Genomic DNA, 14,004 nt, shown 5'->3' with positions numbered 1-14,004 from the left:
CAGGACTCCTACTGCTACACTGTTGAGGGGAAAAAGGTTATCCTTAAACTTGAAGCATTTAAGTCATTTGTGATGTATTTTCCATCAGGCAGAAAAAAAGGAATGATTACCAAAGATCACACCCCTGGGATAAATATGAGGTTATGGCTAACTTCTTATTTGCCTCAAGGGTGTAATTAAACAGACTTTTACGATTAAGGGTTTTAGGCATTGAAAAATGTTTACTGGAAAAAAAATAATAGCTCTAGTTAGAGACACGATCAATCAGAGACAGCTTACTGACTTTATTAAAGCTATGGATTTGTCATGAAATGTTTTTAGCATTTGTTTGACTCAGGGCATATCAACTTAAAAAAGAATGTTGAAAATTAGAGCCAGTAATATATTTCTAGAGGGTCCACATCCTAAATAATTTTAATTAGACAAATTTTTGTAAACAGGAACATTGGATGTTGCTGACACACTTTAGGTATTCATACTTATGTCTGGTTTTAGCTTGGGAATTTTAACAGAAAAAGAATATTGAGACTGAGCTTCTGATTTTGGTTTTATCAGTAATTGGTCTTAAGTTGCTAAGGCCAATTTAATTGCTTCGCAGCCTTTTAAAAGTGAAGATGAAACTGGATATTAACTAGGGAGGTCTAAGGCCCTTCTAGTTTTAAAATGATCTGATTCTCTATTTTTAAGGAATATGGTTTGACAGTTTAATTCAATAAATATTCAATAAGTATCTTTTGAGAACTCAGTCCTTAGAAGGAGCACTACAGAGACACAGGAAATGCAAAGAAGTGATGTCCTCCCAGCTCTTACGGAAGGCCAAGTTGGGATTGTGGGGCGAGGAGAGGAGGTTGGTGCAGAAGAAGCGCAGCCTGTGAACAGATGACTCCAGCAGATTGTACAAAGTTGTGGATAGATTTCTGCAGAAACCCAGATATCCCCAAAAGATGCCAACTCTGACCCTCCCGATCTAAATTAGATTTCCTTCTTGTACTGTGTAGTGTGCTTTTTCTTCATAGTATCTGCCATGCTTTGTAGTAATATGTTTCTGTACGATTATTTCCTTCAAATTGTTTCCCCTTCTAGACCAGAGGGTCCCTGAGAGCTGAAAGTGGCAGCGTTATTTTTCTCTGTGGCATGCCCCAGACCTTAGCAGGCAGCCCGACGTGGTAGGCATTTCATAATTACTGTTGACTGCAGGAATGAGAGCTCAGTTGGTGGTGAGGTGAAGCAGAGTCCAAGGAGAGCTTGGTAAAGAAAGAGTAGGCAGCATTTAGGTTTGATTTCAAACGTATAGTAGGCATTAAGACCAAATGGGAAGCACCCCAGGCAGAAGAGCCTGTGTCTAGATGTGCGTGCCCCGGTGAGTGTGCTGGGGGGTGCGAGAGTAGTCTGAAAGCAGACCTCGTGCCTTATGCTCCCGATACTTGGTACCTCTAAACCGTGGAGCGTTCACAGGAAGTTTGTGAATCCATACGCAGAGTGTGCACACAGACTAATAAACATGTGAGTACGGTACTGTTATTCTACAAACATGTATAGATTCTCTTGTGATTAGTAAAATCCAAACTCATTAAAAGCATTAGTGATACTTACCTGGCAGGGGAGATACCGTGATCACAAAGGTTGATTTCCCAGGACGAGTCTCATCCATTGAGCTTGGGATGTGCTGACCTCTGTGATTTCCTCAAATGTGGGAAACTCAACTGTATAATTTGTGGTAGTGGGGGACTGCATTCTCACTCTCCCCTAACAAAAGAAATTAATAAAATTAAAAAAATTAAAAAGCATTAATGAATTTGTAGTGGGTTTTTATCTTGTGTAATTTTTCATCATCTATAACTAAAATTATACTATCTTATAAAGGTCTATAAAATTTTTTTTGCTTTAAAAAGCCTTGTCCTACTTTACTGAGGGGAGAGCCAGTAAAGGGTTTTCAATAGAGAATTTACAGTCATTTCTCCCTGGTGAAGTAGGAGGTTGGATTCAAGAGGAAGAACTTGGAATCAGCCCTTCTTACTGTTGTCTAGGTAAGGATGACTTCATCTGTGGTACTGGCAGAACCTGTGATTCTAAGAGCTATTCTCCAAGCAGTAGTCTAAAAAAGCAAACACCTGGATTGATTCTTCTTACCAATGTGGTGAAGGCCAAATTTAATATATACATTCATACAAACACATAAATGTGAATATTCATATGAATATTTAATCTTTAACAGGAATTAAAGAAGCTTTGAATTTTACTTTTTTATTTTTTCCTGCATTGCTGTCTTTGTCTTCATCTTTCATTCTATTTTTTTTCCCCTTCATCTTTTTCAACTTATGACCCTTCAGTTTGAAATTAAATTTGGGCTGTAAGTTGACTCCCTGAATCTTTTCTTCACAAGCTTTCTTTGTATTTTCTAGAAGAAAAAAGATTAACCCAGGGTTTCCAAAATAAAAGCAAAGATTGTGATTAAAACTGAATTAGAATCTTTATTCTCTATTATTTGCTTATAGTAAAATAAATAGCCCAGTCTTAAGGAAGATTTAAAGTAAGTCCTGGAGCCTTTGCAAACCCTTGGATTTTAATTAAAGAAACACAGAATACCATCACTTTCTGTTTGTCAGTGGAAAAAATATGTATTTTTAAATTTTCAAAGCTTAGCCTTGCAGCACATGGAGTACATCTGTTGGCTTTCAGAATTTGGGGAACACAAATGGATTCAGATGTTTAGGCCCTTTGTCTTCACTGGTCTCAGCTCACCTCGCCAACTGAGCGTGGCACAATCCAAACACAGTTTCTGAAAACAGGGCAGCTAGAGTTACTTCTCAAGCACTCTCTTGGGGACTGATAAAGTCAATCTCTGTTTATGTAATGAAATCAGGGAGCAAGGGGTCTGCTGTAGTACTTTGTGGATGGGATTCCATTGGTGTTGTCTTTCAGGGAAAAGACTGGATTTAATAAGCCCTATTCTTACTCACTTTCTCTGAAGGTACAACCCACTCTAATGGATTATTATGAACTGTTTTTGTTTATGTAGTGTTAGAGCCTCTCTTTAAGCAATTGGTTTTAGTAAAATCAATAGGTTTATCGTGGAAAAATGGGATACTGATAACAACTTTACCTGATAAAAGACTTAAATGTCTAGTTAACTTTCTGTTTTGTTCAGTGCTACTGGTGTTCACTGTGTGTGTGTGTGTGTGTGTGTATGTGTATTTGTATGTGTGTGTGTATTTAAATAATATTGCCTTTCTAGTGTTCTTACATTTTAATTTAACTTGAACTTTCAAAACAAATTCTGCTGGTGTTATCCTCAAGTACTCATGAAATCCTTCCTGTTTTTCAAAATATTTATAAAATATTCTTGAGAGTGAAATCTCATAAAGACCTTTGCTTCAGGACTGGAGTTCAAAGGAAAGTCCGTTTGGTTTTAATTTGAAAACTGTAAAAACAAAATACCCTCAAAATGGCAGGGTGTGAATTGGTAACTTCAATTTTATTGCAATCGGCCAAGCCCATCCCCAGATGTTTCCAATTAAAAGCCAAGAATGCTAACTTGGGTGAATGTCATATGAAAGCGTTTCTTTACTATTCTGATTTTTTCCCTAAGAAAAAGAACAGCCTCAAATTCTTAAACTTTAATTAAAGAAATAACTTCTCATTTACGTGTTTTTTAAACTTATACAAAGAAATATGTAATATTCAGAGAGGATTTTTATATGTTGTATGTGTAGTCCTGAATGCATAGGGGTTCACATATGTCTTTAAAAAGGAAAAAAAAAGATTTTTAAAAGATGTTAAAGCCCTTTAGAAATTAAAATCGTGTATTTCTGGATTACTGTAATCAAAGAATGGACATGTTAACGTTGTGAATTTGTTTTAAAAATGGTGTTTAGTAATTTTATTGCTTTCTTCAGGATTGTTACAGGGAATTTTTGTATTATAATGTAAATGATGAGTGTTTCTCTTACTTTCAATCAGTTGTACATTCAGTTGTAAGAAGTACTTCTATAAGAATCTAAGACAATAAAAAGAGATAAAAGGAACCAGAATGCAATTTTAAAACCATGTGTTTCATAATATTTCTCTAGATAATACCAGGTTACAGTAGGATCCATTCATGAATTTGAAAGTTGCTTTGAGCACATCCATTCTGTATGAAGAAGAAAGATACCTACTGGTAATAAATTTGAGTTTATGGAAATTGGCATTGTTTGGGAGAAGATGGAGTTACTCTTTATGACTAACCTAATGTTAACATTTTGAAAGTAAAGCAAATAATACATTGATTTTTGAAGCTTTCCCGCACCACAGACACAGGACCACATACTGTCTGTAGAGATGAAACAGTTGTTTTTCATTTCACTTCTCATTGGGTGGAGTTTCGACAGACGTGTATTTAGGAACTCAGAGGGGAGACATGGTCTGTGTAGGTCTTGGATCTCCCTCCATTTGCTGTTGGTAAGTGCTTACCTTTTTCCCCCCAGACATGGTGCTACTCAGATTTTAAGACACTGTAGAGGGGACCTCTTCTGAGAAATCTCCAGAGAAAGCGAGTGTTTTACCTTTGTGTCCCCTAGCAGCTTGTTTGCGGTCCTTGTTGCTCTTCTCGGAGTTGTGGCCAGAGCTGAGCTTGTGCTCAGCTTCTCGGTGCTTCCCATGCACTCGTGCCCTCACCCTGTGTTTACCGCTGGCTGCCTCCCCTTCCCCGGCTCGGTTCACCTTGTCCTCCTCCGTAATGGGTAGAGTCTCCATGCGTGTTAAACTGTTGTGATTTTTAAGCGTTTTGGAATTTATTTGAAAATGCTTTAAAGAATTGTTGACTATTTTAAAATTTAGGTATAGAAAGTCATTATAAGATATAACCCAGATTAAAAAAAAATTAACCCAGATGATATGCAGAAGCGTTATGAGGGTTATGTTCTTAACAATCACAGGAAGAGCTCATTATTACTGGTATCGTCAATACCAACCAATGTGACACTGCTCCACTCTGGACAGATGAAGACGCCTTTTCTCAAGTCACATTTCCCCCTTCTTTTCTTAAAGTGAAACTTAACATGAAAAGCTGTGCTTTTCTTTAAAGGAAAGTGTATGCCAGTGAACTAAGGAAAAATATTTTCAAGTTTTGGGGAAAACACTAAATTGACTTGAACCAGTAGTTTCTAACCTTCTTGAGTATGGAACCGCTTTTTAATTTTAGGAACTGTTATAGACTCTGCCATGATAATGTTCTTATACTTCTATTGTTTTCCCAAAGGTTGAGAACTAAACTAGTCTTATACAGTGAAAACATACAAATTCAGCAAATATTGATTGGTTCTTCTGTGTCATGTTAATGTGCCAAACCAGAACGTATTAAAGTAACATCCACTGTGTTTAGAGAAGGAAGGAGAAAAGGGGTGGACGGGGTATACTGGAGTCATTGCTTATTCATCTGGCTGTAACCTGGAGCAGGTTGGGATACATCAGTGAACAAATTAGACTAAATCTCTGACCCGACATTGTTTCTCGGAGTTTCCTACAGCTGTCATAAAGAAGTTAAGTTAACAAGGATGTTAAAAGCCCTGTGGAAGAAAAACAGCTGGGAGGGTAGGTGGGCTTTATTGAGAAGGTGGCAATTGAGCAAAAACTTCAAAGTGGATGACGGGAGTTGGTCATGGGAATATCCGTAAGACTGGAAGACAGAACAGTCAGTGAGAAGCCCTGAGGTGGGGGCAGGCCTGAAGTGTTCCAAGGATAGCATGGAAGCCTGCGTGGCCAGGGTGCTGTGATGGAGGAGGAGGAAAGTGGTAGAAAACAGACCAGAAAGGTAAGGTATGCCGCATCATGGAGGGCTTCCTGCCTGTGTTGTGGCTTTGGCTTGTTCGCTGCCTCGGATAGGAAGGATGGGCATGCAGACAAATCCTCTGTTGTAAAGTGAATTGTGAGTGGGTTTAGTGGTTGCCAGGGGCCTGTGGGGAGAGGGGATGGGGAACGACTGCCAATGGGTACAGAGTTTCATTTGGGATGATGAAAATGTTGTGGAATTAGGTAGTGCTAGTGACTGTACAACCTGACAAATACCCTAAAAACTGAGCTGTTCACTTTGGAAGGTGAGTTTTATGGTATGTGAATTACATGTCAGTAAAAATGCTGTAAAAAAATTGACTGTTAAGGCTTGCTGGAACCATGTTTTTTGCTTGTTTTCTGTCCAGTTAATACAGCCTTTGCCTTTGAAAATTCAGATTTCCAACTAGTTATACCTTAACTGAGGGAAAGTCTCCTCTTGTTGTTGGCTTAGTTTTCATTGAAAGTAAAGTATATTAATCTATTTCAAAATATCTTTGCTGAAATTGTTAATGATTGTGAAATCAAATTTTCCCAGATACTCACCCCTTTTCTATGCTCTTTAACTACCTGTGTCCACTGTTCTCCAGGAAGGTGTGATCGTGAGATGTGTCTAACCTTTGGCTGTCAAATGAGTGTAATTTTTTTGGTCAAATTCTGACTGTTATATTTTTCTAAACTAGGATATTCTATATAAAATTTATTTTTTGAATCTTTTATAGGGTAGAAAATTAGATCAATATGATAAAAATATTCTTCAAATTATGATCTAAAGCATGGAAGTGAAAAGAATGCCTTTTCATTCCATTGACCAAAAACCAAAATTGTATGATCTCCTCTTCCAGAAGAAGCAGTTATTTTTTAAGAGAAATGGAGCAGGAGCTAGGATTTTTTCCCCTCGTGTTTTAGATTTAACTTTGGCATTTCAGATTTTAATCTGTGACAGCCTAGTGTAGTAGATTGAAATATTAGACCATATTTTAACTTTTTTCTTTTTTCCCCCCATGAGGGAGGTACGGTATAATTGGTGTTTTATGGCCAATCTAAGTGGTTTTCTCTAAAGAAGATAAAGTCATTGAATAGTATAGTTATATTCTGAGTAGAATATTCATTCCTCTGTGGCAACTCAAAATGTAGAGGCATTTTGTTTGTTTTTTGTTTTGTTTTGTTTTCCAATTCTAAAACAATTCCAGTTTGTAAACAGCTACAGAAGTTGTAACACTTGGTGAAGTTGTCGATCACAGAATTTGCTGAACTTACTTCTCTTTGAGGACTTTGAATTGAGCAGTTATCCCTCACCAGACGTGTTTAATTAATAATGAAAAGCACGCATTCCCTCCTCTGTGTTTAGGCTTTTTAAGCAATAGTTTTTACCCTTCCCAGGCGTCTTGTCTTGAACTACGTCGTCATCTTCTGTAGCCACCCCTCTTGGAGTAGGTGCCCTTGCTTGGTGAGATTTCACTGGGGTTTTCTTTTTTCTTTTGAGACTGGGGTGGGGGGGGTGTGGAATCTAGAGCTCATCTTCTAAGGTGCAGATCAAATTGAAGGAATGTCTAAACAATTATAAGATAAGCCCTGTTGGACCAATTACATTTTCAAAATTTTGAGTACTTAAGAAGTCTGTGGTAACCCAGATTTCTTCTTATTTACAGAAAGTCGGCACCCTAGGAAAGGACTAATCTGCTTTCACCTCATTGTTCCAGTATGAACGAGTGTGCTTAGAGGTTGATTAAATATTTTTCCTTCTGACCATGGGAAAGTATGTCCAAATCCTTAAGTAATTACATTCTTAATACAGACTTTTCTCATTTTCTTACACTAGCTGGAAAGGCAGGGCAGCTTTCAAGCCCCTGCGCTTTTCATTTGAGTGATGGCGACTTTAAATTGAACTAGAAGCACTTTGGTCGCTTAACCCTCTACTAGCTAAGTTTAGAAAGCATAACATTTCAAAGTGGTTTATTTCATAAGATTCTTTGCATTCTTTGATGGCTTGAGACAATATTTGAAGCACTGAAATAAGCCTGTACTTAGAAGAAAAAGAATGTTTTTAACCTAATCTAAAAATTGGATTTCAGACGATCAGATCAAAAGTTTAAATGTGTACATTTATGGTTTTTCAGTGAGATAACCTGATTATTTAAAGAGTTAATAATAGAGGGGGACGGTATAGCTCAAGTGGTAGAGCCCATGCCTAGCATGCACAAGGTCCTGGATTTGATTCCCAGTACCTCCTCTAAAAACAAACAAACAAATAACTAATTAAATTCCCCCCACAACAAAAAACAAAACAGTTAAGAATAAAATATCTGACCCATTGTTATAAGCAAATATTGCCTTAAAAGAACGTTGTGAAAATTTAGGAACTTTAGACAGTTGTGCATGATCACACTTAATACATCCTTATGTGTACTTTATTTTTGTTCAAGTCTGTCATTCCCAGTAGATTGTGAATTATCTAGAGGCATACATTTGTTCATCTTTTTGTTCCCAGTACCTAGCGCCTGTCTTATAGTAAGGATTCATTTAATGTTCATTGACTGAATATTTTTTGTTGTCAGCATCATTGTTAAATCCAGGCACTGGGCTCAGCTGGCTGTTGGTGAATCTGCACATCTGCATGGAGTATGCCTGTTTCAATCTTAAAGACTCGTTAATGCCGATGCTTCCCTCCCCCCAAATCCTTGACTTGTGCATCTCAGCCAGTCAGCGTTCAGTTCTACCTTAAGTCAGAAGATGGTGTCATTTGTGTATTTGGGGGTTTTTTGGGGGGATTTTCTTGGTTTTTTTAACTCAGGATGACATACTTTCTTTTTAGTAGACGTTCTCGGAATTCTCTTATGTTCTGCTCTCACAATAGACAAGATACACTGTTCCGTTTTTATTACTGTTTCCTTATTCATACAGGTAATCTTTTTGTACTAAATATAGAATCATGGAATAATTAAGCAAGAAGAACCAGAAAATTCTGTAGATTAGAAGAGCAATAAGAGGGCTTAGACCTATCAGATATTATATTAAAATATAATATAAAGCTTTAATTGAAACTATGTGGCACTGGTACATGAGGAGACAGACATATAGTGGAATAAATACAGAGTCCCAAAGGAGATCTAAATATATTTGGAAATTTAATAAGTTACCTAAAAGACATTTTAAATCAGTTGGGAAAGTGACAATTGTTTTAAAAATGATGTTAAGGCCATTTGGTAAACATCTGAAAGAAATTAGGTTGTATCCTTTTTTCTACGTTACACCAGAATAAATTACAGATGGAGCATAAATGTAAATGTAAAATTATGAAACCATTAAAGTGCTAGAAAAAAACATGAAAATGTTTTTATAATCTTTGAGTGATAGTGGCCTTTTTAGTTATATTGCACAACCCAGATGCCTTTTTAAAAAATGATGAACTTGACCACTTACCAGATTTCCACACGGCAAAAGAGCATGGCATACGCAGTCAAAAGACAAACTAGGGAAGTCCAACATACTTTTTAAACTCAGGGTTAGTTTCCTTAATATATAAAGAGTTTTTCAATTAGTAAGACCATAAATCTAACAGTACAATGGGCCAACGTTACAGAAAAGGAAATGCAAGTTCCTTTAAACATATGGAAAGATATATAATGTACATTACAACCACAGTGAAATGCCATTTCTCAGATTGGCAAAGATGGAAAGTCAATAGTATATCGTGTCAGTACAGATGTGGGGAAATTAGCTCTTGCATACATAACATTGCTGATGGAAATATAAAGTGGCACGACTTCTATGAAAAATAGTTTTGTGCTATGAAACTTATAACCCTCACAACATTGTAAAATGATTATAAATCAATAAAAAATGTTAAAAAAAAACTTACAACCCTTATACCCAGCAATTCCAATTCAAGAAATGTATCCTAGACATATTCACAAATGACATACGTGCAAGAATATTTCTTTTTTTCCCAAATGGTTATACCATTTTAAACCAACAGTATTCAAGTTCTAGATGGTCCAAATCATTGCCAGAATTTATTTTCCTGTCTTTTAAATTTTAGCCATTCTAGGAGTATTCAGTGATATTTAATTTGCATTTCTGGTATCTGATGCTGGGTTTTTTAGGCATTCCTGTATCTTTGGAAACATTTTTAAGTCTTTTGCCTTTTTAAAAAGTTGAATTGTTCCTATTATTGAGTTGTTTAATTTTTTATATATTTTGGATACAAATCCATTGTCTAATGTTTTGTTAATATTTTCCCCTGTCTTTCGCTTGCCTATTTATCTTCTCAATAATTTTTTGAGGACAGTATATAATTTTGATGAAGTCCAAATGATCATTTTTTTCTTTGATGGTTAATGCCTTTTGTGTTCTAAGAAATTTTTGTATACTCCAAGATCAAGAAAATATATATACTCTTTTTTTTTTTAACCCTGGAAGTTTTATTTCTTTAGCTTTTATATTTAGCTTTTTGTTCCCCATCAGAATTTCAAAATGGTCTATAACCAAAAAGAGGGGGAGAAAAAAAAGAGTTAGACTGCTTTAGACTGCCGTTTAGTGTTTTAGATTTGTTAATATGGACAGCACTATGTCATACTGTCCTTTCTCTCTATAAAATAGTTTCTGAATTAATGGAGAGAATGACATTGCTTTTGATAAGGTAGATATAACTGGCTTTATTACACCTCTTAAGTAACTTATTAATTCATTTCTAAATAATCCTGTGTTACGAATTTTAATATTAGATGAGTATGTGGCCCACCTGGACCTGCCCTTTCCTGGTGACCTTTCCTGCTCTAGGGCAGTGCGGCATCAGCAGTGCCATGAACACTGCAGAAAGGTCAGAGACCTGAGTTCGGGTCTTCACACAGTCACACCTTCTCTCAACCAACAAGCATTCCCATTTCATCTGGAATAAAATCTGAAACATGAGATTTGAGGCCCCACAGAGTCTGATGCCAACTTACCTTTTCATTTCTGCAATGCCATGCTGTTTCCTGTTCCCTAGAGTTACTTTGTACTAGGCCCAACTCTGCGTCTTTGTTTATGCTGTAATCTTCAGCTGGATTGTTCTCATTCCTTTTCAGCCTGCCCCAGATTTATCCAGTTAATCTGTTAAATCCCCACTAAAACTCCACATCCTCCTTGAACTCTCTCCCAACCTCTCAGAAGCAGGAATTAATTTGTTTGCGCACATTTTATGTACAGTCTCTCCACTAGCTTCTAGACTTCTGAATGCTGGGAGGGCACAGTGCTCATTTTATGTCTGAGTGATGCTCCATCTAGTTGCTCACACGGGGCAGGCTGGTTGTAAGGCGCCTTTCTGATGCAGAGCTGTGTGACAGAGCTAAGTCCCCAAGCAGCAGTGTTCTTTGTCATGGGTTTTGCGCTAGATAGTGTTTTTCAAACTCTCAGCTTGTGACCCATTTACTGTTTGTGAAACCAATTTTGGTGGTTCAAGAGCATCATTCAAAAAATGAAATAAGAGTAGAATAGAAGATAAAGGATTACATAACATGAGTAAGCATTCTATAGTAAAAGGTTTGTTTCTAGTTTTATATCTGCGTATGGGTTTAGTAGGTTGTAATGTATCTCTTACTGTGGATTGTATTTTAAAAAATTGAAATAATACTGTTTAGATTTTAACCTCTATGATGAATTTTGAATTTTAAAATTTATAGAAGAGACCTTTGGAATTTTAATTAACTTTGATGTTTCTGAAAATTTATATTAAATGATTTCACATAATCTTGTACTATCCTCTGTTAATTGTCTACCAAATTGCCCTTAGGTGAATCATTTTTTTCTTCAGTATCTATTGTATGGTCTTCATTTTGTATTTGGGGTACATGACTGAATTATAAATATATAAATCATTTTTTTCTAAAATAGCGTATTTGAAGAAACATTAGAGGGTTAGTATCACAGATGTTTCCCTGAAATTTCTGTAATGTTTTAAAGATTTCTCTTTATTTACATTTATTAGTCTAGATTGCTTATGGAAGTATGTTGACAAGACAGTGCTTTTTAAAACATTAGAATGGAGTGAATATTATCAGCTGAGTTGATCAATTTAAAAAATTATGACTAAGAATAGTGAAATTCCACTTTGGAAAATAAGTATATTTCATATATAAATGATAATGCTCTCACATATGAAAGTAAATTTCACTTTGTTATTAACTAGCATTTTTTAACATTTTTTATTGATTTATAATCGTTTTACAGTGTTGTGTTACTAACTAGCATTTAAGAGAGAACTTGATTTTGAAACTGGGTGTTCTTAGCAATCAACTCAGCAATAATCATATATTAAATATTTCTTCCAAAAGAAAGTAGAAACTTGAATCTTCTAAATCAGCACAGGCATCCCAATTGGTGACACATTATTTTTAAAGAGGCTTTTAATCAAATGTGCATTCTTGCGATGGGAAAGCAATTACTAATAGGGTCGTTTAGTATTTACAGTAAAGCTGTTTCTGGTTGACTTCATTTAAATTTGTGATTAAAACCTTTCCTGGAATTCTGGAGCCTGGTAATTGGGAAGTTACTATGTTAGTAATGCCTGTGCCTCTCTCCTCCACTCCTCTTTAGGGTCAGTATAGACCGTCTGACTTGCTGTGTCCTGAGACGTATGTTTGGGTGCCCATCGAGCAGTGCCTGCCTTCCCTTGAGAACTTCAAGTACTGCCGTTTCAACCAGGACCCGGAAGCAGGTATGTCTGGAGCAGAGCTTGGCTGGAAATCACTGGCTTTGTTTTAAAATCCATGTGTGATGTTGTGGCAATCAACAGGGTCCAGGTAGCTTTTTATGGATCGCAGGGTGCGTGAGTGCCTGCGCACGCCTGTGTTTATGAGATAAAGGAGGATGCCACGTGTGTATACACACACAACACTCACACTTGGGGTTTTGCAGATAAATGCAGAAACCTCGTGTGCTTGTGCTACTTACGGCCCATTTGGTTAGTTTCTCCACACTTTGAGGGCTGACATCGCTCTGCATTACTTTCATAGCTATCAGAGTCCATCAGAATTGTTCACTAGATTATTTAGCCATTGTAAGGAAGATAGGAATATTGACCAATTGGACTAAGTTATGGAATGGCTTCAGGGGGGCCGACAGGCTGTGATGGGTTTTGTGACAATACTTTCTTGACTTGTTGCATCTCTGGGGCTTCTTCTTTTCTGTTCTTTCTGCCCAGAAGAGCCCTAGCTGTACTGTAGGGGCTCTTAGTGTTCCCCTTTGGGTCCTGTGCACACGTAGCAGGCACAGAACACTCGAAGTACAGCCCTAGAGTCAGACTTCCGGCATTCAGACCCCAGCTCCATCATCAACTGGTAAACTGGATACCCTTAGGCGATTTAATAATCTCTCTGGCCTCAGATCCCTGGCCTTCAAAATCGAGATAATAATCGGATCTCTCATATTGAGCTGAAGTGAGGATTAAAATAAAACGAGCACAGTGAGAACAGCCCCTGTCGTTGCTGGGCTGGTGATCGTTCGGCAGATTAGGACGCTGCATCCCATGTGTGCCACCGGTTTTATCTTCATTTCCCTTTATCTGCACTGATCCCTCTTGCCAAAAAAGCACGCAGGTCTGTTCGCCTTCTTGTCGTCTGAGTACCACTCACCGTTTACAGCAGTTCTCCTCCACACAGCCCTCCCTGTCCTCACTGCGTTTCTGTGCGGCTTTGCTCATCAGACACGGGTTGTGACACTCTCTGTGGTCTGTGATGCGTGAAGTTGCAGTGTGTGTCTCCCCCAGACTGAAGTTCCTGGATGTTTCCATGTGTGCTTCATTGACCTTTGTGTCCTCCCAACCGACCAGAGGAGATGCCCGATGCATTCTTCTTAAGAATACAAACGTTTTCCTACTGGCCACCTGTGGTCTAGTCCAAGTTTGGAGAAAAAGAACGAAGGAGAAGTGGAGAAGTCAGGGGAAGGGAAGAAAGTAAATGGAAAAATCAAATAGGAAGACAAAGAGGGCAAGGAAAGAAATGCACTCATTTCTTCTGTAGAGGAGAAGACATTCATTTTTCGCCCCACCAATCAGGTTTTCTCTCATAAAAAAAAAACTGATTCATGTACCATTATATATACTTTGAAAGGCTGTTATGAAATCAAGAGTGGTCACTTCTTACACCTAATGGTAGCTGAGAATCTGATGAAGAGTGGCCATAGGGACCCAGCTGACTCATAGGCCAGGCACCCCGA

At 37.4% G+C, this 14,004-nt stretch overlaps 1 protein-coding gene and 1 non-coding gene across 9 annotated transcripts in view; both read left to right on the top strand.

Annotated features, from left to right (window-relative positions):
* Window positions 1-14,004, top strand: part of ATE1 (arginyltransferase 1) — a 141,731-nt gene that overhangs the window by 99,653 nt on the left and 28,074 nt on the right. For all 8 annotated transcript variants that reach the window (XM_072972025.1, XM_072972020.1, XM_072972024.1 and 5 more), the window contains one exon: window positions 12,385-12,505. In XM_072972025.1, coding sequence (XP_072828126.1) covers window positions 12,385-12,505 — 121 coding nt within the window. The remainder of the gene's footprint in view (window positions 1-12,384; window positions 12,506-14,004) is intronic.
* On the top strand, window positions 1,586-1,749 carry LOC116282530 (U1 spliceosomal RNA). The gene has a single exon (XR_004192068.1). It is a non-coding gene; the product is annotated as a U1 spliceosomal RNA (small nuclear RNA).

The sequence above is a fragment of the Vicugna pacos genome, chromosome 11 (assembly GCF_048564905.1).
Source record: "Vicugna pacos chromosome 11, VicPac4, whole genome shotgun sequence".
Lineage (NCBI taxonomy): Eukaryota > Metazoa > Chordata > Mammalia > Artiodactyla > Camelidae > Vicugna > Vicugna pacos.
Note: the sequence above shows the minus strand (reverse complement) of the source record. Positions and strands in the feature narration are given on the sequence as shown.